Source organism: Caloenas nicobarica, chromosome 1 (genome assembly GCF_036013445.1).
Source record: "Caloenas nicobarica isolate bCalNic1 chromosome 1, bCalNic1.hap1, whole genome shotgun sequence".
Taxonomy (NCBI): domain Eukaryota; kingdom Metazoa; phylum Chordata; class Aves; order Columbiformes; family Columbidae; genus Caloenas; species Caloenas nicobarica.
The window spans coordinates 36,740,547-36,766,825 of NC_088245.1; the positions used below are offsets into that span (position 1 = coordinate 36,740,547).

The window sequence follows — 26,279 nt, forward strand, 5'->3', positions numbered from 1 at the left end:
TCCAAAAGAAAGCAAATTAATATCAAGTCAGCAAATAATATACTAATATTGAAGTCTCTAGTTATTACTCAGTTCTGTTTTTTTTTTTTAAAGGAATGGAACATTCATGAGGTATAACTGCTTGGAGTTTAAATATCTCTAAAGCCTTTGAGTGAGGAGAAGGTATTGGAGCTTTTAATGAACTGAGGGTGTGTGTGAAGAAGAGTTTAGTAATCTGTTTGCTTCCTATCATCATTCCTTATCTTACAAGAAAGGTTTGTAAATTAAGGTCACCCTCCAGAAATAAAAAACAAGCAGTTGGGCATAAAAGTGTGTTGAAGAGAATGAGAGAAGAGAATTAAAGTCACTAAGAGCTAAAATGGTGAGAATTGTTTGTGCTGAGGCACATGTGTAGTCAATGTAAAGAAATTCCGTGTTTTATTTGTTACTTCTTGAACTTCTCAGATGAGGAGTGGGTTCTTTAGGCAGAGGTGTTCAGGCACACACAGTCATTCTGCAGCTCCACAGTAACTCTCTCAAGCAAACATGTTGTTTGCTCCACTGACAAGGTTTAAGACATTATTTGTCTGGATTTCCATAATGCTACAGGGCCAGGGGCTGGATTAAATGCTTATTTTAAACTCAAAAGATGAGAGGCTCTACCCGCCCACCTCTAGGATACCCGCCAGACCTAAGGCTTCACCACACCTGCTTTCAGACTTCACCAGCACCAGGTATCTTGAAGCCAGGTTATCTAGAATGATCCAGAATAAACGGAATGTTTAAAGGAATTGCTGTGAAGTTGGTCCAAGTATTTTTAATGGATGAGTTCTAACATAGCCTACTAAGTATCAGAATAACAACTGGCTTTTCTTCAAGTGACAATGCTGTATCACGAGTCTGAAAATCCAGTTTTGCACTTCTGCCTCAGAAAATCCTTTTTAACCTGTTCATAGGGCCAGATCTAAAACCTGCTATAGCTAGGGAGTTGTGTGCATTTGTTTTGATGTTTTTTAGATCAAACAAGTCGATAAGCAATGCCACAGACTTTGCAAAGAAGAAACTGTTCTAAAGAGAAGAAAATAAGAAATCACTGAGGAATTGAAGAGACATGCTACCTTCCACTAAGAGCGGGTTATGGAAGATTTTCAGTTAAATAAAATTTCTGCTCAAAAATATTTTTTAACTTGCAAAAGCTTGAACTTCTGCCTTTTGAGAGAGATAAACTAGAAAGTATTTTGGCTGCTTATTTAATGTGGAAAAGCTCAGAACTGTAATGAAATGTCAAAAAACCCCACAAAAAAACAAACAACAGACACTATGGAGTATTAAGTATCTGCTGTTCTTTAAAAATGCACACTATTAATAGACTTTTCTCCTTGCTTATACTTTATATAATTAATTCATTTTCTTGTTTTCATTACTAGGAATAATTTTGAAATAGGAAATTTGTACCATAGGTCTTCACTTACTCCCTGGGAGTAGCTTAGCTTGTGTTGACTTTGACTTGTGCCATCCTCATTAAAATCAGACATTGTGTACAGGATTGTCAAAAAAATAAGAACAGAAGCAGGTGAACTGAGGCTTCAGAAGATGTTTTAAGAACCTGTGAGTACACCAGACTTATTTTCCTGGAAGAATCAGAATTTTTTAAGGGACACAACTTGTTCATTTCTCATCTCTCTACATAGAGAAGGTTTTCTTACACATTACATTACATATTCCTATGTTTTCTACATGTTACTCACATGACTAGTGAAATGCATTTTTAAGACTCTGCAGTTTCATTTCTCAGTATTTTACACACTGGTTTTTGAATTATGACTCAAAACATCATGCTGACAACAGTTGAATAGCTAAGCTGCAGTCTGTATCTTTGCAAGTTCACTAAATTATGAGTGGCGAGTACTTTTAATTATGCCTGGCTTCTCCCTGACTGTGCCAGCCAGTCAGCATTTCCAGGTCTGCAGCATCCCAGCTGCTGCATTCCTCTCTTACTTCTCTCCCTGTTACATTTTCAGCCAATATAGACTAGTAATCAGTCCCACGTTTTACGTATGGATATAAACTATTGAAACTAGAGCAAGGTATAAATTTTGAGTGAGTTGGGATGGGGAAAGAGGAGGCCAGTTAGTTGTCTGCGGTCACAGAGAGGAGGTTATTTCCTGACAATTACTGGAAAAAAAGTTGGTCAAACTGAAAGCTGCGGGAGATTTTGGTTGGTGTTTTTTTCTGAACTGAGAGATTTAGAAGCCTTCTTACATGTTGATTTAAAGAGGCAACAGATTATTGATTTTACAATAGATCATCTTTCCAACAGAGAGATCTCCCCAGTCAAACTCTTCTTCTGTTTTTCTGGAAAGCTAAAGTATCTTGTATTATCAGATCAAATACTGGAATATGACAGTAATGTCTGAGTGATTGGGAACAGGAGGAAACAGAAGGTAGGCAGAGCCTTTTCTTGCAATGGAGTGGGGTCTTCACTGGATTTGTTTATGGGTGAGGGCATATTCATAAAAGACCTCAAAGGCTTTGAGGGGATCAATGAGGTTGACAAGGTTGCTAAAAATACAGAGCTGTTCTGGTAATAAGAATGAGGACTAATGGTGGAGAAAAGTGATGCACATCATAAAAATACATCTTCACTTGGCTTTCTAAATTACTCCTACTGGCATCACACTTCTCACAAGCAATACAAATGTTAAGGCTTTCAGAAAATTGAAAAAGTAGAGACAGTCCAAAGCAAACAATTTAATATTAAATAGGACAGGGCTGCTGTGCCACTTCTATTTTCCATTGCTTTATCTTACTCCTTAGAAATCTTGGCTCTTTAATTTCTCAAGGTAGTTGCTGCCAGATTTTCTTTTTTCTTTGTTGAAATAACACAGAATCTGGATTCAATATAGAACAGTTAAGTCCAATTTCCTATAGCATACCAGAGATCTGAGAAGGTGAAATCAGTAACTCTGTATTGGTAGTAATATACCAGTGACAGTTCCTGGAACCACATCAGAGATTGGCTTGGAAGTGAACAGGATGCTGAAAACAGCTAATACTGAGCATACTTAACTGCTGGAGGCCAGTGAAGTAGTAAAATTGGCTTAAGATTTTACTTATTTCTTGGGGAAAGTGCTAGCTAACCTGATTTAATGAATCCCTAGCAACTCCACCTTCTGATAAGAACTCGCAACTTAGCAGAGACAATTCTGAAAGAATTCAAACAGTAATTGCAACAGGGATGAACTACTGTTCCATTAAATGCCTATTCCCTGAGAATCGCTATAAGAAAGCTCTTAATTATGCAGTTTTATTATAAAAATCAAGTATATGGTAACACATGGTAATTCCAATATATTTTAACTCTGTAGCATTCAGTCCCAGTACATTGAGTTAAGAAGCTTTCTGGAAAAGAAGTATGCATGTAAAAAAGGAAAGCCAGGGCCTTGCTGTGGGAATGTAGCCCACAGAAGTACAGCACTAATTACTGTCTTGTTGATGGATTTGCCCAGATAACAATTGTGCGTTTAAATAAAATAATTATCTAAGGGTTTACTCTAATGTGCCCTTCCCTGTAATAAGTGCTATCTTCTGCCCTAAGCTGAGCTCTTATGGATGATGCTGAAAATTTGGCACACAAAACAAGATGTTTATATCACTAAGTGAACAGTCTGTCACCTACAAGTGGGAGAGTTTTGGCAGCGTAATCTTTTTCATCTCCTTGTAGTCTGACTTAGGTATCTGACAGAAATCTATATTTTACATCACTGCTAAATTAATAGGAGATAAACTCACTATTTAATTTTAGAAAGGGACTAGTATGCATTTAACAATGCTTGTTCACTACGGTGGAGAATTGCAGCATATGTCATGATGACAGTTCAGCGTCTGCAAAATTATGACCTTGCTTTCTCTTTTCAGTGCATACTTGATGGCTGATCAATAAGCACTTTGGGGACTAATTGAAGTCAGTACAGTGATAGATACTCTCACAGGATAGTCTGTCAGATCAACAGTTTGGTGGACATTTCAGCAGCAGTGTTGCTTGTTTCATCCAATTATTTGTCATTTGAAATTCAGAACTATGGATCTGTTAGGTATTCACAGGTTGGAGATCTGTGGATCTCAGAACTCTTCATACAGTAAGTCTATTTACAAGAATTAGGCAAGCTCTTTACTGCCTTTTACAGTATCTAACAGTCTTTTGAAAACTCCAGGGAGAAAAGTTGGTATTATGTTTATGTTATATATTTTATATATATATGTTATATATTAGGAAAAGAGTCAAATATGCAACTTAGCCTGCAAATTCCAAGCTAATTTTTTTGAAGAAGCATGCACTGAAATGCTTGGAAGCCACTCTCTAGCTTGTTCCCATTTATTTTCCATGTGTCTGTCTAATGCTTTCTTGAGTTAAACTTAGCTGCTGCAATATCAGCTCTTAAAAAACATTGACAAATCATGAAAAAGGCTGGAGCTGTCAGCTTTCCCCAGAGGCCTGCAAAATAATGATGTCACTAGTGCATGAGATAAGCAGTACTATCAACATCAGCTCAACAGGAGTCAAATGCATGGACTGATCACCACTCTGTACATAGTCTGTATTGATTTCTAAGCCTGTGTGGCTTGGGTAAGGCAGACTTTGACTGTTTTCCAGCCTTGTGAATACTGCCAAAGGGGGGGTGCTTCTTTTTCAAATGTAGTTATCTTAGGAGTAATTTGTACCAAGAACTTATGCAGAGATTGTTGTGAGAACATGGATTTTAAATAGACATTTTGGTTCCCCATAGAGATGATGAATTCCATGTAGTTCTCACAGAAAACTTGACTTTCAGTCGGTGTAGAGTGAGACACTCAGGATTTGGCAGCATGTGCTGTAAGCAGGCAGTGAGCGGAAGAAGTCCTCTTCGGGGATGGGAGGTTAGAGGAGTCAGCATGGAGGTGTCTGAGCCTCTTGGTGAGAGCTGGTAGTGATGCACTTCTACTTCTTCACTCAACAAGGAGGCAAGCTGGAACGTCACAGCCGCTGCAGAAAGACATTTATGTCCAGTCCGCTGGTCTACATGACACTCGGAAAAAATGCTTCAAAAACTTCAGTGCTTATTGCTCTTGTCAAGCAGAACAAATCCTTGCTTCACCACTTCAGTCAGATGCTTTGAGGTGTGCTGTTAGGAATCTCTGAGGTATTATTATTGTTCCCTGTGCAGGCAGAAAAACTGGGAGAGTACAAAAGCAAATAACTTTCTTAGGTGGAAAGACACGTGAGTTAGCCTCGTCCCACCAACGAAAAAGTCTGTGCAACTGACACAGGACAAAAGATAAAAAACAAAAGCAAACACCTGTAGACTTCTGTAAAGAAGCACTCAAATATTGAGTAAAAAGGCCAAGAGAGAAGGGCACCACCTTGGTTTTAATTTCATTTTTCCCATAATTTTTAATAGAGCCATATCACTTTCTGTGCTTCTCTGGTTTGTTTTATAAATCATTTCTTTAAGAAGCTCATTACTTCTCCTTGGAGTAATTCTTTCCATGCGGCTGTGTGAGTTAGACTCCCTGGGCACAGATTATTGACAACTTTAGGAATGCCTTTGGTAACAGGGCAGGGTACAGGGAGCTGAACCTGCTGCTTGGTTAAGCTGGGGACTGTGCAGATCTTGGCTCTGCAGGCTTGCCTTCTCTTCCCAGCCCGGCTTTGTTCATCTTTGGGTTTTGCTTCATCCATGTAGACACTGAGCTGCTGGGGCAGCTGCTGCTCCCAGCAGGTGTGGGCAGTGCTGGGACAAGGAGCTCTGCTCTGGTCAGGCCTTGGAACACAACTGTGCTATAAAATGACAACAGCAGCAATAACACTACGCCCTGCTTTGGGCAGTTTGGGTTTTTCCAGCAGAGAGCTGTAAACATGTGTTTTTAAAAACAAAAAAAGGGCCACTGTTTTTGATGGGTGCCTCCGACTGTTTTATGTTACTACAGGAAACTGGTGAAGAGTTGCCTGTTTCATTGTTAATATCAAAACTATTTCAGTTTTATCAAGAGCATGCCATCAGTATTAAACAGTGACATGCATAGTTAAGGTGTATAACATATGTGTAACATACATGGTTATGCAAAATTTCAGCTCTCTAAAAGCTTCCTTATTTCTGTTGCGTTAAGACTTTAAATATGCATCTGTTCAGCCATCAACTGACATGGCGTGCAGTTGGATTGTGTTTATCCACACTGCAGCAAATTTGCACTATTTAGCTTTGGCATCCCCAATGTTGTCACTCAATAGATGCTCCTTAGGGCTCGCCTGACTACTCAGTTACAAAAAGTATTCCTCTCCCTAGGGAACGTGGCAGCTCCCCAAACTAGTCTGTCTCCTCCATGGGTCACACAAAGCTTTGCTGAGGGAGGAACAGCCCATTTGTTTCCTCCCTGGCTGTGTCCTTTGGAGGAGATGTGAGTGGCTTGCATGGCCTCGACCCAAAGATAACATCTGCTGCGGAGAGCACTCTGGCATCCTGTGAAGAAGAGAGGAGGCCTCCATCCGCCCAAGGATGCCTTCATGCTTTGTTCCTTGCTTGAAACTTAAGACAACAACAAAGGAAAAAAAAAGTCTGGGGAAGGTGAAAAGGGCTTTCTGTGCTGGAGGTGGGCAGAGACAGCCCTCCCAGCAGAGGCGGGTGGCTTGTGGTTGCTTGCTGCCCACTTCACAGCGTTCAAGCTGAGGCTTTTCTTGCTTGAAGGAGAAAGGGAGGACTGGGCTGAACTAGCCCTTCTCCCTCTTTGTGGTCAGTGCAGCACGTATTTACAGGCTGGCAGCCCAGGCCCTTTTGTCTGAAGAGCCAGCATTTGTGTAGGGGGAAGATAACGGTATTAACTGGAGGGCTATCAGGAAAGCATCTTGACAACTTGTTTATCAGGCGACTCCTTCTCCAGCCCTCATCTGGGTTTAGGTCACACCCGATCTACTGGCTGCGCAGTTGGGAGCTGCATCTTTCCAGGCGGTGGACAGCCGTCCAGCTGGCTGGGGATGTGCTCCCACACCAAAGCTTCCCATTGCTTCTGCTTCCTTCCCGTTGCCTCTGCTTCCTTCCCCTTTCCTCCGTGCTAAATGGGTCCTTTTGCTTTCAAACATTCAGTGTCCACAGCCGAGCTCTTCACTTAGCCCTGACGAAGTCAGATAGATGTGGCACTGACATAGATTGTTTTATTGCTCATTATTTCATGTTTTCATTCAAAGACAGGAACCCCGAAGTTTGATAAGATGGATTTTGCTCTTTCCTATCAGAGCAATAGAAAAAAAAAATCCCCCTAAAATTTTCTACACAACTTTTGACTGAAATATTTGGTAGCTTGTTGTCCTGTTGCCTACCAAAATGTTTCTGTGATACAAGACCCTTCTGAGCAGAAATTTGGCAGGATGAGAGATGGTTTCACACACTTATATTACAACTCTGTCTCCTTTGTCTTTATTCATAGTGATTAGTAAAGCATTCTGAACATTTAGAATTTTAGATATATAAATGCCTGTTTCTTTAAAGTGAATGCTGGCAGTTTGGGCATCATCCGAAGGCCTCGTTGAAAGTCAGGCCTATTAGCAAGGCCAATAGGCTCACAGTGTCCCTATTGGGATACTATTAAATACATCAGAAAAGAAAAATGCTCTGTCTCTGTTGGCAAAGAGTCTTATCCAAGGTCCATGTTTATAAGCGAACTCAAAGGCCCTGTGATTTTTTGTAGATACCTTTGTATTTTCATTTTCTCCTAACTCTGTTTTCGCTCTTGTCTTTTGCAGGTGATGAAAACATACCACATGTATCATGCAGAGAGCATCAGTGCAGAAAGCAAGCTGAAGGAGGCAGAGAAGCAAGAAGAAAAACAAATTGGAAGGTCAGGGGACCCTGTTTTTCATATTCGACTAGAAGAAAGGCACCAGAGACGGAGCTCTGTGAAAAAGATTGAAAAAATGAAGGAAAAAGTAAATAGTCCTTTTATTTAGCTTCATTTGAAGTAAATTCAGTGCATTTGTGGCATTCTTTAGCGTGATATTAGGCAGAGAAGTCCAGCTGGGAGATAAAGTTAAACAAGGTGCACATAATAAACTAGCAGTGGGTCATAGATAACTTGACTTAATTGCAGTTCAGAGAGGGGAATACTTTGTTCCCAGTATAATTCTTACTCTATGGTTTGTCACATTTGAAAGAAAATACTAAGTTATCACTTTGTATTACATTTGTATAACAGGCTGGCAACTAAGATTCTTTCTTGTTAATAGGAAGCTGTGCTTGAATTGTTACCATTTTGCTACCTAGCAGAAGAGAAGTAATTCAAATACATTAATATACAATCTTTTTCCTAGCGTCAAGCAAAATATTCTGAAAACAAGCTGAAATCTATTAAGGCACGTAATGAATATCTGCTCACCCTTGAAGCAACCAATGCTTCTGTTTTCAAGTATTATATTCATGACCTTTCGGATTTAATTGACGTGAGTATTGGCACATTTGTTTTCATGTTTATTCTGTTATATTAGCACATTTATTTTCATGTTTATTCTCTTCACGAATAATATTTTTTTTTCATTTTCAATGGGAATACATTAGTCTTATGAGTTGCCAACAATATGCTTATCATTTATAATATTGTATGGTATTATAAGCAGATTTTCCCTTCAGCTTTATATTTCACAAAATAAAGGGCCTTTAAAGTTAGAACATTATGTTTTCTCCCCACGTGGTAAGAGAAAATATGACAGGAATAACACAAAAAAGGTAGGCATTTCCATTTTGTACTATAAAAGGATTTCTGGGGTACAAATATTTTTTACAAGGTAAGTTTCTTAAGTGGGCATCTAATAATGGTACTTGACTCAAAAGAGGGCATTTCCTCTGTGTCTTCAAAATCATTTAGTTTCATTCATTTAGTCATTGAATCAAATATACACTGCTTTTTATTCTAATTTCGTGAAGTTTGCAGAACAGACACAATCAATCCTGTACATTTTTACTGATTTTCGTTATGTTATTCCTGTGAGAATATCACTGGAGAATGAGGTTTTACACTGATATTGACTTGTATCAGCATTTGGTCTCCAGAACCTGTATTATTGACATTCTTAGATAATATGGAGGGAGCATCCCACACTTATCATGTCCCACTCTCTTTGTAAGCTGACCACGTGTCTGATAGAGCAAATGTAGAGACAGCAAACACAAGTTGAAGAATATTCATTAACTAGTAATGCACTGTTAAATAAGTCAGTGGCTACGCCCCTGTGGCCCATGTGAAATCCTAGATATTTGAATATGCTTTGTACTGCAACAATAACATTCGTTATTTACAATAGTAAGTGACATTCACATACAGTCGTTTCTGGTGGGATGTTCATCACAAAGATAAGCCAGCTGAGCTGTGGTTTCTAATACAGGATAAATTAATGCAGCATTTGACAAGAAGTTTCTCATTTCTACTGTCTGGAGAAGCAAAGCCTGATAGAGAAGGTGAAAAATGCCTTCTTGAGGTGAATGGACTAAAATAGCCCCATATATGCGTTTTACTGGATGTTTTCTAAATACTAAGAGTCAAAGTTGCAAGGGGAGGAGAAGTAAAGCTCTGTGTGCATGCGTATGCAAAGACAAAACTCTTTGGAGTTAGTGTTTGTAAAGATATTTGCACAACCATAAAGACTAGAGCGCTCTCATTTTACAATATTTAGTGATGCAGGAAAATGATACCTACTTTGCGTGGCCTTTTCCAAACTGTGGACCAATGTAGACAATAACATTCTTTTGGCAAAATGGCCTTAGAAATGACTCTTCCCTAAGGAATTTAAATGGAAAACCTAACTGTCCTTTTAATCACTGTTTTGTAAGAGCAGGCTGTAAACATGTGCAACCAAAATTTGCTTCAGAGCCAATTTAATCTGATAGTGTGCTTGTTTAAATGAAGTGTCTTTCAGACATTTGTATTTAATCATAATATGCTGTGAAAGCATTGGTATCTGGACAGAGTGTTTACTACTTGACAAAGGAAACACTTCTTGTAAATGCAAGAGTCTTGGCAAGATTTTGGGGTTATATCATTGCGATGTATGACATGCTTCCCACTGGCCATATGTTGCAACCATCCAGACTATCTCATTTTGTAAATCTATTAACGTCATGGTACGGTTCTGAATTTTCAGAGCAGCAGTGGCCATTTCGTTCTTTGCCCTCTCTACTTCATCCCTGTGTGCCTGCCTGACTTTCTGTGCTTGCCTGAACTCTCTCTTGCCTGTACGGAAGGGGCTACTTCTCCTCTATGTGTCTAAATTCCAGTTAACATGGGAGGGATTTAGATCTCCCTGAGCTGTTGCTGTTGCCCATAAATAAAACTGAATGTTTTCCTATGTTACTGAAAAAATATGTCTGATAAAAATGGGATAAATATATGATGGAATGCAGTGAACTGTTCAATATATATATTTTTTATTTGTAACAAGATTGGGGAGGCTTGTGGGATATATATTTTTTTTAACCAAAAAAATATAGCTCTTTCATTTGAATTCTACTGCATTTTCCATTTGTGAAGCTCATATTGAAAATCCTAAATTGCAGTTCCTCAGCTGAACTCAGTCTGAACTGTTCAACTCCTTCATTTCATCAACAAAGCTCAGGGCTTCTGACTTAAAATGATGATGTGTTGTTCATCTTCAGCTCTTGCGATAAAAGCAAGATGAAGATATCGCTGGAGTCTTAGCTGGGTGTTTTAATGCATTTAGAGAGCTGAGGATTGAGACCAACATTTGCAAAGAAGTAGAGGGATAAACAGGATTTGAAAGGCACAGAATGTTTCTGTTCCCTGCATACTGTACTAGAGGAATTTGAATTTTCTCTTAAATATTTCTTCTCTGCTGATTATAAGTAGGATCTAGTTCAAGGAAAGGACAGGATTAGTTGTCTTTATTTGTGTCCTGTAAAGAGTAGTAGAGACTACTTTTTTTGCTAAATAAAATAGGCTTTATCTTGTATGTAGAAGTTTTTTTTTAAGATTGTGGGTTTCAGAGTACAGACTCCTCCTAATCTGACTGTTAGTACCAACATCTGTCCATATGGCACATACCGTTACTCATTTACTTGAAGATTTCCGTGTAATTGAGTTTATTAGATTTATCTGGGTATAAGAGGAATGCAGGGACCTTTTTTTCAGACTTACCGTGCACTCATATGATCTGAAGATAAATGCTAGGAAATAGTGATCAAAATAATTTGACTGTAGTTCTGCTGCTGGAATAAATAAAATATTAATGTGTTGGTCTTTCTTGGAGTGGAGATTCTGAATCTCTAATTGCAATCTGCATGCTTTGGATGGCTAGGAAGTTAGGGAACATTTAGCTCTCATGAACTTAATGTATTCTGTAAAGGTTCTTTGTTAATCATTCATAGAATCAAGTTTAAAACTAGGATAGAGTGTGTGAAGCTCACAGTATTTGTTACGTAAGTTCTCATAAATATGATATGCACAGCCAGATCCCTTTGATTTGAATATTGATGTCCATGTAACAGGATGATTAGAAAGTGACTTATTCAGAGGTTAAGACTTTTTTTATTAATTTGTCTCTCCATTGGCATTAGAATTTTATTATTATTCCTGAAATGAAATGAAAAGCAGCTTGGCTGTTTGATTGAAGCTCCGTGCTAAGCACTGCAGTTTGTTTTGTTCGAGCCTAAATATACTCCAGGGTGCAATAAAGACAGTAAATGCTCTTGAGACTGCTTCAGATTTAATTCCAGATAAGAATAGAATGCAAATTACAAAATTAATTTCTCACACATATCCCAAATGCATCACTCATCTCCCTCCACTTTGCCCAACCAAAAGTCTTTATGAATCCAGAAATGCAATAAAACTTGTAGTCTATGACTTCATTTTCTCATTTCTCATCTTCATATCTTGTTGCACCAACTGAGATCTCATCTCTCCGGCCCATAGATTGATAGCAGATCTCATTAGCCATCCAGCTGTAGCCGTGGTGTGCTGATGAGTGAACCTCAAAGATTCATATTTATTTTGGCTGACAATGGGGTTTCTCGCTTGAACTTTACAAATCCTTCTACAAATCCACGGATTTTTCCTGAAAGTCACGTATACAGGCACACGTGTGTGTATCTGCACACGAACATACTTTTTTGCAACATCAGACAGGATGTGATGGGGGCAGCAGTTTATTGGCAATTCCTTAAAGTTTTAGTCATAGTAACGAACGAATACCTAAACTGCCATCTCCATTACAGACAACTCTCTTTCTAAAGCATCGCTAGTACTAGCAAATTAAAGCAGTACTCTTCTTTCTGAGTAGCCATGAGTTGATATTGTGACAGAGCCATTCCCCAGTTAAAATTATCTTTGTCTCCAAATTTTGGAGAAAGTGAACTGTAGTCTGGCAGAAGTAAGAGTTGTGATGTCTAATGAATGCTTATTTTTGCTTTTATAAAAACAACTTTACTCATACATATTCTTACTTAAACAGTTAAAGCAAAATTCCATATTCAGGCATTTTGAATTCCATTCAAAGAGCCACTGGTGATCAGGCATTAGTTCAGGACCTGGCTCTGGTTCCTGTTCACTGCGCTGGCATTGCAAGAAAATGCCTGAGTCTGGCAGAATATTCTGCTTCACTTGAGGAACCCTTGTTCATGGCTTAGAGGCCGTATTTGTCACCCTGTTCAGCTGTCATCACCTGCAGAAGATGGCCATGGCTTCCATTCATGGGCAGGTGACAGTTACTGAGTAGATTAAGGGTTAAACAATAACGTTCTTGGTACTCTCACAGCATAAAGGCTGCAACCTTGTATTCCCACTTGCAAAAAACTGCATCAGAAACCCACACATCTCTAATTGTAAATGAATACACTTTCTATTGCTACTCAGACTAATCCTCTAGAGCGAAAATTCAGTCTCTAGATGCCTGTAGTTTTGTAACACATGGATAGCTGGCCATGCTAAACCTGGCATTGCCCTCTATTTCTAATTTCCTCTCAGTTTAATCTTCCATGTGGTTCTCTGAAACTAATGCACATGAAATAAAACAGCTGTCCTGATCCACTTTCTTATCAGCACTTTTAGTCTGTCTTTTTCATCCAAGATAGTGAATTAAATATGAGATCTGATTTGACACAGAACAAGAGAAAAACACCAAGAGAGTTTTCCTTTTAGAAACAATATTTTTTAGGCTGGAGGTCTTTGAAATATGGATGTGCTTTAGTATAAAAGCTGAGTGGCTGTTTTAGTAAGTCTAACACAAATTTCCATTCTATAAATGCAAAAGAGAGAGGTTAACCTATGTGTGTTTGATTGAACATGATGTCTTTTTTCCATTTTCTTTAAATGGTTCAAGAGCTGTGTTTTGGGCAGTCACTGTCCCATCTGCAGTAACTACCCACAGTACTTGTTACGACTGAAATCTTAGTCTTTCTGGAAGTTTTGTTGTGAATAAAACAGCCCTCTGTTGTCAGATCTCAGGGAGCAGTTTGATCACCAGTCATTAGTGCACCTAAGGCAAGATATGAGGGGCTTCTTTCTCTTCTACACACAGGTTTAGGTATGGTAAATAGGTTGAAAACTTCTTTCCACACAGTGTGTGCATCTGTCTGCTGTCTCACTCTCTTTTTCTTTCTTTTTTTCAAATAAGTAAGAGGAAAAGGAGGGGAACATGATTGCAGGAGTCATAAGGGTTTCTAAGAGCTGGGAGGAAGTATGCGTGTAAACATAGTCTACAGTGAACTGAATTCAAATTGCTTCTTTACCCAACTGCATCTCTTTACTTGCTAGTCCTGCAGGGAAGGGTGATTTTAAACTGCGGGTGGGCACCAGGACGGGTGGCTGGATGGAGCCTGAGGGATGCCCTGCAGCTGCATGTTCTCTGGCTGGGACAAATCTCTCCTGTTTGAATAAAGAATTGTATGCAGCCCTTAGCAGACTTATGTGCCACCACTGGGGTGACAGAGAGGTTTGCCTTATATCTGCCATTACCTGGAAGCTCGCTGAGGAGAAGCTGGGGTTGTTGTTTACTGTGCTAATGTGGGGAAAAAATTAAGGAAACAGCACTTGATATGCTACTGCTGTGACATTTTAAAAAATATATTCAGCTGTTCCTCTAAAATATTAACCAGTCATGAATAATGCAAACTGAGGGTGTTTAAAATTCAAGAACAAACACAGCTTTATGTTCTACCAATTAGGTTTCAATTACATTCCAGTGTTATTCTCACCCCTAGAAAAAAGGACCTAAGTGATGACGTTCTGCATTTAGTAACATGATGTACATTGCTGGCTCTGTCTGAGTATGGAAAATAAGGTGTTTACAGTAAATACATTTTGACTGTCAGGGGAAAGGATGTTAAACCATTCTTGTTGCATCAAAAAGCATCTTAGATGGGTCACTAATGCTAGAGGCAGTTGTGAGGGTTTTTATTTGGGCACAGACATGGTGAGCAGGAATTGCTTCATTTTCGGTTTGGTGCTGCCATTGGCTTAGACGGTGGTTATATCAGGTTGGGTTTAAATGAATGATCCGAGGCTTACATATGACAACAATACAGGAAAGCCCACTTGTGTGTGGAGTCCTAAGCCTTTTCTATGTAAGTACGGTAACTGCACATCTATATCTGATAAACAAATGCAAACATATTGCCATACTTGTACACTTGGTCACTTTTCTAAAACTATCCTTTAATCTTTGCAATAGAGTGAGGATACTAAATACTTACTGTCTTGACCCCAGTATTATATTTCAATTTAGAAGATATTTTGTAAAATACTTCAAAGATAGAAGAATTTCAGGACAGAAAATTTTATTGATAATTTGTGGCTTTGGATATTGGAATGGTGTTCCTCCTTTTTAATTTGTTTTATTTTCCCTTTATTGTGTTTTTAGTGTTGCGATCTTGGATACCATGCTAGTCTGAACAGAGCCCTAAGAACATACCTTTCTGCAGAGTATAACCTTGAAACTTCCAGGCATGAGGGCTTAGACATCATTGAAAATGCAGTTGACAGCTTGGAGCCACGAAGTGACAAGCAGAGATTCATGGAAATGTACCCTACCGCTTTTTGTCCACCAATGAAATTTGAGTTTCAGTCTCATATGGGTGATGAGGTCTGTATACTCACAAGTATCCCCACGGTGACTATTTCTGTATCCCAAGTTAGAGAATTTATCCCCTTTTACAAAGAGTTTGGTAAAATCTACCCAAAAGTAAGTGGATCAGCAATAACACTTTGCAAAACTGGCAGTGCTGTTCTGAGCTTCTTTCAGAGTTCTCAAGTAAAAACTGTTGTGTTATTATATTCTGTATTACTCCTAATGACATTGCTGCGAATTTGCTGGCCAGCCTGTGCTCAGCCCAGCACCCATGTAAGTAGTGGCTTTATGGCTTCACTACCTGCCTCATCCATAACAGAGCTTGTGGGTGCAGAGCTGCTCCAATTTACACACCCTGAAATGTTGCCTTTTCCCTTTCTTCCTCCCTCACTTTATCATCTGGAGATTTCAAATGTAGAGGGTAGCCCAGCTGTGCCCTGTTCTGCCACACCAAAGGCCAATAGGAAAGCAACATGCAGAGTTGCCTGTGTTCATCTTTGTCTGAAGGAAACTCCAGGGTTTGCATTTCTGTGTGATAGAGAAGCAACGCAAAGCAGCCTTAAAAGAAGGCTGTGCTCTGTAGTCATAAGATGTGGAAGGTAGTTCCACACCTTGTAATCCATAAATACTTTACATTTAGATGGGCACATTTTATTGTCTGGTTTTTTAAAGTTTTTATGACTTTGACAGCAATTCACCTAGCTTTAATGAGAGCAACCAAAGACTATTGACTGGATTTTTTTCCTTGCATCTTACAGCTCTTTTTGATTCTTTGTTAGGTTTGTCAGGTCACTGCCCAGCAACCTGTGCAAGCAGAGCTTATGCTTCGCTATCAGCAACTACAGTCACGATTGGCTACACTCAAAATTGAAAATGAGGAGGTAAGATTTGTGTCCATATGGACTATGCATTGAACACTGTTTTCAGGAAGGTGCAGTGTTTTCTGCTTTATCAAAAGCATGTAAATGACCCTGAAATGGCTTCAATCTGCATGAGCTGTTTTAATTTTAAAAAATCAAGCACTGGCAAATATGCTAAGGTAGTTCCTTGTCTGCTTTATAGAGATCTGGAAACTTCATCTTTTACCTGTCCATGCGTTCACATTACTGGGTTCTGTGTTTTGCAGATGCTTCAGTGGAAACTTGTTAGAGCATTTATTTTTAACGTCTTGTGGCAGAAAGCCACTGAGAACAGTTATTGTCCTCTGTGACCACGCTCTGTCCAGTCCCCAAATTGCTACTTCTGAACTACAAAGGAATTTGGACTGTCTTTTGTGGTAGCTGAGTCAAAATCTCTTATACATTCAGCTACAGCTATTTAGAAACATGGGTACTGAGTGTCTGTGATGGGAATAGCTCACCTAGTAAAATAAAATGCATTTTTTTGTAAAATACAGAAAAGCTATGCTGTTTTCTTTCCCCTGTTCTGGCAGCAGAGAGAGGCCTCCCAGCGGGTATAAATTGCACTTCTGTCCAATTTAAGGCAGTGTTAAAGGCCCTCAGTTCAAATTAGAATCTGTTCCTAAATTAAAACATAGAGATAATTCAATTTCTTGGTGTAATTTTTTGATAAATTTTCAGGATTCTGTTTTTTCTCATTCTGTGTTATGTGCTGAATGCCTAGAACAAAATATTAACGTCCATGAGACACGTACACTAGTCTTTGAAAAAAAACACTTGACTTCAGAAAGTATCTCAAGGTAATAAAGACAAAAGGAAGGAGAAAGACTATTTCAGTAAAGTGAAGTGCAAGGGAATAGAGGGAGAAATCACATTGGCAGGCACAAGAAGGGTATTTGCCTACACCAGAGATGTGTGTAGAAGTGTGCATGATTTGGTTAAGTTGCCTCTATTAGAGACTCTGCCAAAGCAGAACTGGGAGGCAAATCACGTCCTTGTGAATCCTGCCAGTTTCTCGATTGCACTGTGGAAACGCTGCATCCCCTGTTCCATGGCCTCCATGCCCGGGTTTACACTGTGGGCAACGGTGCTTCATAGCTCCCAGGAGCGCTGTGGGGCTGGTGTAAATTGTTCATTCTCCAGCCCCCTCCTCCACTGTATTCCTCTTCTGCAGTGTAAATATCACTGTGCTCCTCACCATAGCACTCCGCAGAGCAGTGTCACAGATTTTTATCTTGGAAGAACATGTTGTCCTGCCAGCCACATCCTTGTACACATTCAGTCTGACTCGTTGACCACACGTGGGAGAGTTGACCCTTCAGACCAGTGTATCATCTCTATTGCCTGTTGTCCCAGGTTAGGGACCATAATCAAATCGTGTCACATTTTGATTCTAATTGCAGAAAACAAATGCTTGCGAGAGCTATACAGTCGACACAAGAGTGCATCCGTGTTTGTGGATTGTACCGTGATGAAGCGCTAGATAGGAAATCTAATAATGTCATCCTTCTGTTACACAGATATATTATAGTACATTTAATTTTTCATATTCACACATGAGTTTGTTTGGGGAAGTGTGCCAGAGAATTATTTTGAGTAATGAGCCTCCCTTCTAAGCTGTTCTGGTATGTATTTATCTTCCCATTTGGTAAATCGTGCTTTTTAACTCCAGGTTAAGAAAACAACAGAGGCTACCCTGCAGACAATACAAGATATGGTCACCATTGAAGACTATGATGTGTCAGAGTGTTTCCAGCACAGCCGCTCAACGGAGTCTGTGAAGTCAACAGTCTCTGAGACATACCTGAGTAAGCCCAGCATTGCAAAAAGAAGAGCCAACCAGCAGGAAACGGAGCAATTCTATTTCATGGTATGTCGGTTGCTTCCTCATTCATGTGATACAGACCAAACATGTGAAGTAAACATTATGCAGAAGTTCCTGGAATTTATATGCCATAAATAGTAACAGACTGATCTACATCTCTACAGAAATTCAGAGAATATCTGGAAGGTAGCAATCTCATCACAAAACTCCAAGCAAAACATGACTTGCTGCAGAGGACACTTGGAGAAGGTAAATATCAGACAATAAACTGCAAAGGGATTCCATACTGTACAATTTATCTGCTGAAATGCCAGCAGTATGCAGGAAAAAGTTACAACACTTAAAGCTTAATTGTCCAGTAAGCATAGATTTGATTTTTACCAGTCATAGTTTTGGTGCGGTGGTAAGACTACACACTATACATTGGTTTTATTTCTTCAGTAGATATTTATTTCCACTATGCAGACGTTCAGACAAGTGACTATATTTGGAAATGGAACTGTTGAATGAAAAATCCTGTGTGTGAAAGGAGAGCTGACACAGCCAGTGCAGGGTGATTTAAGAGCTGTGACAAATGTGCTGTTTCTACTTCCCAGTGTTTTCTGTTGACTTAGGTTGGGGGTTTTTTTAAGAGTTGGGGGAGAGTAACATTTTTTGAAGCATAGAAAATTGTCTCTTATGATTAAGTAAAGCTGAATTAGGGCAGTCATGAATCAGGCACTATGCACAGTTCCAGCCCACCTCTTACCAGCTGTCCCAGCAGGCACTTCCTCATGGACCAAAGGGAAAAGGAGAATCACACTGCAAACCTTGAGGACTGTCCACAGAGTGTTACAGACTTGAGAGGAAGTGAATTACACCGCAAAGAGTAAAAATCCTCTCCTGAACGCTCAGACTCAAGAAAGTAAACTTGTTCTCTGAGGAGTGTCTCTGAAGGATGTGTCAGTTTATTTTCTTTTTACTGCCAAAAATGTATTCTTAATCAGGTCTCTTCTTGCTTTTGATATAAAAGCACAGATCCACAAATCTAGTCGTGGAGGTGCCTAAAGAGCTATTAATATTTCAGTGGCTACGACCCAAAGAAAGCCCCTGTCCAGGGAGTGACTGAGGCAGGTAGGAAATAAAAAGCATTTTCTTGCAAGGCCGGACTGTAGAAGATGGTAGCTGGTTTTAGACAACTAACTATATTATGTTCTTTCTCGTGGAAGTTTTCCTTTAATAGGATTTTTTAAATATGTGTGTTGAGTAGTTCATTCACGCAAAACGATGTGTAGCTGGTGTTAGTCAAAAAAGAGGAAAACTTTCCTCCAAAGGCTCACAGAAAATGTATTTGGAAAAATAAAGTTAATGTTATTTAGAAGCCCAGTAAAATGCATGATCACCTGCTGAAGGGAGAAAGATAAAAGGCAACAGAATCTATTGCCTAATGTGTGTTGGAAAGAAATAAGGAAAGAACTGTATGAAAGGACATCCAAAGAAAAACTTCTCAGCAGGGTGACCTAAGTGATAAATTGCCATCAGGCCGTGGGCCGTTCTGCCATGCTAAGGCACGTTTGGACCGTTCTGTTTGAAGAGTTCCCCTTGACCCACCAGCTGTAACCCCAAGCAGTTAATCTGCTGTTGCCCACAGTGTGTTTGCACATAGTTGTTGCATCATCATACCATAGGACATAAAAATAGTAGTTCAAACACATCTACATCCACATTCAAAGCCGACACTTTGAGAAAAAGCCATCATTCTTACAAGTTAAAAAGTTCAAGTACCTCCTTCTTTTGAGGCCTGTCTTGCATTACAATGCACATGCCTGGGAAGAAGGACCTGGGTTCTGTACTTTTCTTGAATGGTTGAAAGGGTAAAATTATGGTGGAATTAAGAACATCATTGCTGTAGTTAGTATAGAAAATAATTTGTAGGAATCAAACTGCTCCCCTGCTCCACTCAAGCTGCCTTTTCTGGCAGCTTTAATGTCCACAATACAGCAGACAAAGAGTACAGGGTGCAGTACAAAGTAGTGCAGAGGAGAATGGGGGAAAAGGGAGGATTGTCTCAACTGCAAGTTTTCCTTTGGCACCCTCTCTTGCTTTTATTCAAACCTGTACAGTGTAAGGATGTAGGCTGAATAAATCCAGATTCCAGTCTGGTGTCCACAACGTTGACAGCATTTGGCTTCTGTTCCAGTGCGTCACCTACCTACTACAGTCTGTTGCTGTTTAAGGACACAGCAGATACATATTCATGATCTGCACAAGGGAGATAATGAAGTGCTCTGTGCTGAGTCTGCATCTACAAATTTGGAAAAGTAAATGAGAAATACTCAAATGAAATTGATACCAAACATAGGAAGCACACCGATACTCATATTAATTCTGGCCCAAGGCTCATGTATTGAATGAACAAATGAACAAAGCGAAGGGAAATGCAAGAAAGAGAATAAGCAGTTGTAAAAGAAATTGCCCCTGTGTCTCAGATTGTTTTTGCCCTAATCTGTTTAATATCAGAGATGTGTTTAAAATCCCCCAGACTCAGGATTTAAAACATCTTTTTTTTTTTTTACTGGCGCTTATTATCGGGATTCTTAGTCTCAATGAACTTTCCTTGGTTACACAAGTAGGCAGAAGTCCCTCGCTTACCCTTTTTCTGTCATAGGTTATTTCGCCTGCTCTTCTTTCATCCTTTCTTTTCACCTCTCTAAAATAGGTGCCAACAATCTTTACATGTCTTATTAATGCCAGAGATTTTTCCCAGAGCTTATTCTTTGTACCACCTTCTGCAGATGCTCACTCTTCTGGTACTGCAAAATAGATGTTCAGATTAGGGTTTTCAAAACTGTGCAGTATTTCAGGTGCACCTGGACATTGCCAGATAATGTTATGTTTTGCATGTCACTGTTTTCTGTTCTTTCTGCAGTCTGACAAGCTTTTTTGATGCCACTTTCAAACTGAGCGGTGTACTTAGACCTATCCCAAGTGATGCTCAGAGTGATTTCCCCAATATCTTACGTGAACCTGTCAATACTGAATTTCATTTGCCGTTGTGCATCTTGTTCCTTAATGTGGTTAAACCCCTTTGAAGGGCTTCACAGTTTTGTCAGGACTTGACACAGAAGTGTTTCAGTCATCTGCACAATGTTCTGCCTCCTTAGCTGCTGTGATCTCCCCAAGACATTAATAAGTGTATTAGGTATTACACAAATGATCCTAGTGGGAAGGCTTGAGCAAATTACTGCTCCACTTTTGTGATGATGAAAAAAGACCATTTAATTCCACTTGCTTTCCCTTTTCTTCATTAGTTTTTGATCAATGAGAATATTTTGCCACTCAGTGCATGGCTGTTTAGTTGCTCCAGTCGCCTCTTGTGAAGAAACTTATCAGGGGCCTTTGAAAGTCTAAGTAAATTAATTTGACTGATTCTCCTTCATACAGTATTTTACTGACACGTCCAAAGAATTCTCATAAATTAGTAGGGCACAATCTCCCTCTGGGAAAACTAGGCTGATTGGAACTTATCATACCATGACCTTCCTACTGTTTCATTATTTTGCTTTTCGTTATCATGAGTTGACACGATGCACATGCCTAACTTGCTGTTCTGTTGTTCTGCAAAGGTTTTCCAGAAACCTTTCTAGAATATGGTATTTGCTTCTTTACAGCTCTCTGCATTTCTCTGTGGTGTTTCCCAGTGGTAGCATTATTTTTTTTCCTGCAATATGTAGACAAAAGAGAGGGAAAAGTCTTTCAACAGCAAGTCATTGGTGTCTACAGCTCTGTATTTTCAGCACTGAACAGGTTAAGGCACGAGGGGAGATGTAATCTAATCTTGGTGCAGCTCCATTTCCATACTGATTTAGCCACTAAGACACATAAGCACAAACAATAGAAGTTGTTTGGAGTTTTACTTCAAATTATTTACAGTATCAAGTGACTCTTTAATGCAAGTTTCTTAGAAGTTGTTCCGTAACATGGGTTGTGTTTGTATTTTAAATGTATCTGTGGAGAGGTAGATAATTGCACTGCCCTGTTTGTTGTATAAGTCTAGGGTTACAAGTAATTTGCTAAGCATAATTTAGATACAAAAAAATCTACCTGAAACCTACAAATGTTTGTTTCCTGTGTGTTGAACTTTTCTAGGTCACAGGGCCGAATACATGACAACAAGGTAAGATATTTTTATTTTACTCAATTCACTCAATTTAGAGTTACAAATGGATTAAACTCTTAGAAATCACAAATTTTAGAGCAAATCTGTAAGAGCATATAACGTTGTTGCTGTTGTTACATAAATTGTGTACAGGCCCTGCGTATTTTAACATTGAGCATTTCTGTTCCTGCATGCTGATGGGTATAGGACCAGCCCCCAGGCTGTCAGACTAGGGGGGTCAATGGCAACAGTTTGGATTTGCAGTTGCCACTTGTGTGTATCCCCAGTGCAGGCACCACCCTTCCCGTCATGGTGGTGGCAGGAACATCAAGCCCAGCTTTCCAGGTCTCAGTCTTCCCTTTCCATGCAATACGTCTTTGCTCAATGCCTTCTCTTTCTCCTTTTTGCTTCCTGGACAGGAATGACCTTACCACCACCCCTTTGAATTTAAAAAAAAAAAAAAAAAGGTCTTGCCCTCCTAACTAAGAAGTATGGATCCGGCTCTGGCTCTGCCTTTGCTGGGCTACTTGCTTTTGTGTAACATCTTTGGCCTGGCCCCCATATTCCTGGGGGCATCTCTACAGACTTCAGACCAGCCTTTCTCCCATTACTCCATGGTCCATTTTAGATCTGTAAAGCTTGGCTTACTCACTTTCTTTCCTTACATGACTGTGGGTGAAAAGTGGTAACAAATCAGAGCATTCTTCCCAATTGCTGACATTAATTCTGAGACCTGTGCCCTTTAACTGTGCCCTCAGATGCTACCAGGAATTCATGGAGATCGGCAAGCTTATGTCTAATGAGAAAAATGTTCTTTCTTGACTCCGAAGCAGGTGACTCATCAGGCTCACATCATCCTAAATTCCCTCCTCTGTAAGCAGCTGAAAGAAGATGATGGATTTAGGCAATGATTTTACCTTAGTAAAGTGAGGAAGCAGCTTGAAGCCCTCTTACCTCCTGTCTTCTCACAGGTGGTCACTTAGGAAAAGAAACTTTGAGGGAGTAGGGCCTGCCTGTCAGTTCCTCATCACCAGTTCCCCGCTCTGTCTGCGACCTGCCTGTTCCTCCACAGTTAAGTCCAGACTGTAAGACATGCAGATGGAAATGCTCTTCAAGGTCAAAGTTAATTTGTAGCAGGGAAGAGGGTATCTTTAAAGATGAGTTTAAAATAGCAGGTAGTACCCAAACAGACCAAATTCCCACCACTTAATGTTCTATGCATTATTGTTCCTCACTGTTTCCCAAAAAACATTTGATTTTTTTGCTGATTCTTGAAAAATCCATAGAAACATTGGGCTGCTGGTGCAGGGGAACTAGGGACACTGTTGGCATGCAGAGTGCCCTGACATTCACAAAATACGTTGTGACCTAGAGGATAATATTCAGTTGTATTCAGTTATAGTCATTACATGTGTTACATACTAGGTAAACGTTTTACTGACGAAAGTTTTGTGTGTTTTTCCTTTTTTTTTGCTTTATGCTGCTTTTGTTTATTTGTTTCAAGTTGATGATATTCTTTTAACTCCTTAAGCTAATTTGCAAGGTGTTACTTTTCTTGTGTGAAGATGCTGATGGTTGGATGTGGAAGGCTAAAGCTGTTTAACCATCCTGGCTCTAGTTCAAAATGCAGACAGTTAGGTTTTGAAGAACATTAGGAGAGTGCTGAGCAGCTTTAATTTGCATTTGGAGCTTCTCCAGCGTGATGCAACTTTTCTGCTTGATAAGAGGTGCTTCGAGTGGCCTGTGTTCTGCCACGGTGGCAGGATGAATTACAGTGGTTGCTGCACATTTCATGCATGACCGCAACAAAAAGGGCCATTCCGATTGCGCAGTGTTTGGAATAAATGTGTATGGTAAAACTGCAAAGCAGGGATTCATAATGAATGTCAATATTTATCCATAAGTAGTACATTTCTAATGGGGGAGTTCTCTATCCTTTAATCACTGTTACATTTAAATTTGTTGGAAAGTCTTTATTTGATAAGTACTGTGTTTATTTCTCCCTTTACAATGTTCTACTGTTTTGCTATGAGCTTACACACATTTCATTTTATTGTGTGACTTAATTACCTTGCTCAGTAATCATATTCCCTTCCCTTAGGCCTCCAAATCTTCCCCCTAAGCCCCAGAAACACAGGAAGCCCAGACCCCGATCACAATATAGTGCTAAGTTGTTTAATGGTGATTTGGAGTCATTCGTCAAGGTACTGGCACCAGCCACCCCAGTGGCTGATCTCAACACTTCTTACTATAATGGTCACCACCTCACGTGAGCTGAGGCAGATCATTATGTTTAAATCTGTTCTGGGGCTCTTTTCTTTCCCGGTTGATCAATATAATATTTCCTGAAGTCAGAGGGAAAGAGGAGGATTCATTTTTCATGTTAGCCTCCCTACAATTTTGTTAATCAAGTAGGGATAGTATTGGCAGCCTGGTTTGGTTAGGAAACTTAGCATCATGCAGAAGATAGAACGTAGTGGTGCATCCCACGACTTAGCACAATTTCCTGTTTGCCATTTTCATTACGTTCAGCATTTAAAGTCTGTGCAGAAGCAGAATCACCCTGGGTTTGATATCCAGCTTTTGATTTCCTGTGACTTTAGGAATTTATTATATTGTGTGAAATTGTGATCACCGCTATTCTGGATCTTGTATCTTTGCTGTATTTACTATCTTCTTCTTTCTCATACTTTTATTTCTAATAATGCTTCTAGCCGAGGCCGAAGGAACTCTCACACGAGACATCAGGTATAGTTCTGGTGACAAGAGAACCGTCTCCGCCTCGCTCTCGGGTTGCATTCACGCCTGGCTCAAAATTAGTTCTTTCAAAGACCTGAAGGGAGAAGTTTGCATTAAGAAATGAATGTACAAGTACAGCAGACAAAACCGAACCAGAGCACAGCTCTGGAGTGATTGTAGTCTTAAATGATGGATATTGCCTTATTCATTAACAGCACCTGCCCATCACAGTCAATTATTGCCTCTGGACACTAGCTGACAGAGCTAAAGGAAGGAAATCTTCAAAATATATGTAACAATACATTTATAAATGCAGTGAATGAAATTCCTGACTTTGTGAACTGGGTTTGAATGTTACTAGGAATTTTTTTGTCTTCCTGCACAACATAGCTAGCAGCAAATATTTTGAAGAACAAATTCTGCATTCAGTGGCACCATACCAGCTTAGCTGTCTTTAAACAGAGCTTTCAGCCACCCTCTGTACAGCTGTAGGGAAAACTATTATTATTATGCAGGTGGTGCTGTGAGGTGCAAAGACTTTCAGGAAATCATCATATGGTGCAAGAGATTAATATCACAAACAGTTTCTTGCTCAAGGATGAAAGTAAGCGAAGAAGCAGAAACTCCCACAACAAAAAGCCCCTGGATTGGAGAAGCACAGAGCAAATTGGGAGAAATGCCACCCTGTCATTTTCCCTCACAGAGAAGAGGGTTATGCTACATGGCAGTGTGGGTGACAGGGCTTACTTGCAAGTGGAGAGTCCAACATAGTTAGTTTTTCAAAAGGAGAAAGGAAAAGAAAGCTGATGGCCTTATGACAGGCTTGCCAGCATGGGAACTAACCTAGGAAAGCATCCCTGCCCAAAGACCATATCATTCCTGATAGGGATGAGTGATTTTGACAGGCACAAAAGGATTATAGCTAGTGAAGTACAGAATTCCACCAAATTGCTTTTTGTTACATTTTTGCATCATAAGAAATTATAATTAGCCCCAAACATACATTCATGACTACACATGTCAGATTAAATTCACAGCAGTGGTAGGGTCACTGTCCTTGACATTTCACCAATGCAGATTGTTACTTCAAAGTATTTTCCAGTCATTAGATCCAAAATCCAAAGATGTTCGTTTAGATTATTTCAGGAAATTACTTAACTACAAAGTTGTGCCTAGTGCTGAATAGATTCTCCAAAAGCAGGTATGAACGTAACTGATGTTTTTGTAATTTCTTACTGCAAACACTATGTTTTCTGGGGCTTTATATTCTTTGCACGAACCAGTGTACTAACAGGAGATACGGGTGCATGTTGTGCATGTTTTCTAATACTCCGCTTTTTTGGAGGGCCAGTCTGCTCAGTGTTGGTGAAGATGACAGTATTCGTGGTTTTAGCAACTGACCTGTTACATGGGATTTTTTTATTCAGCCGTTACTGAATCATGACACAACTCAAACAGAAAATGCTCATCCAGACATTACTGATTCTTGGGTAGCCAGTCTTTGCTTGGTTTTAAATTAAAAGACAAACAAGTCACAATTTAAATAGTGTAATTTGCGGTACAGTCTTTTGTAAGCACCACTAAAACAACATGGAGCAC

General features: G+C 39.5%; 1 protein-coding gene across 2 annotated transcripts in view; it reads left to right on the forward strand.

The window, feature by feature from the left end:
- Positions 1–26,279, forward strand: part of SRGAP1 (SLIT-ROBO Rho GTPase activating protein 1) — a 143,857-nt gene that overhangs the window by 86,342 nt on the left and 31,236 nt on the right. Inside the window, exons 5-12 of one of the 2 annotated variants that reach the window (XM_065631098.1) lie at positions 7,754–7,936; positions 8,318–8,446; positions 14,873–15,094; positions 15,859–15,960; positions 17,651–17,848; positions 17,968–18,052; positions 21,932–21,959; positions 24,043–24,145. In XM_065631098.1, coding sequence (XP_065487170.1) covers positions 7,754–7,936; positions 8,318–8,446; positions 14,873–15,094; positions 15,859–15,960; positions 17,651–17,848; positions 17,968–18,052; positions 21,932–21,959; positions 24,043–24,145 — 1,050 coding nt within the window. Of the gene's footprint in view, positions 1–7,753; positions 7,937–8,317; positions 8,447–14,872; positions 15,095–15,858; positions 15,961–17,650; positions 17,849–17,967; positions 18,053–21,931; positions 21,960–24,042; positions 24,146–24,655; positions 24,690–26,279 lie in introns of both variants that reach the window. The other variant, XM_065631089.1, reaches the window with a different exon arrangement.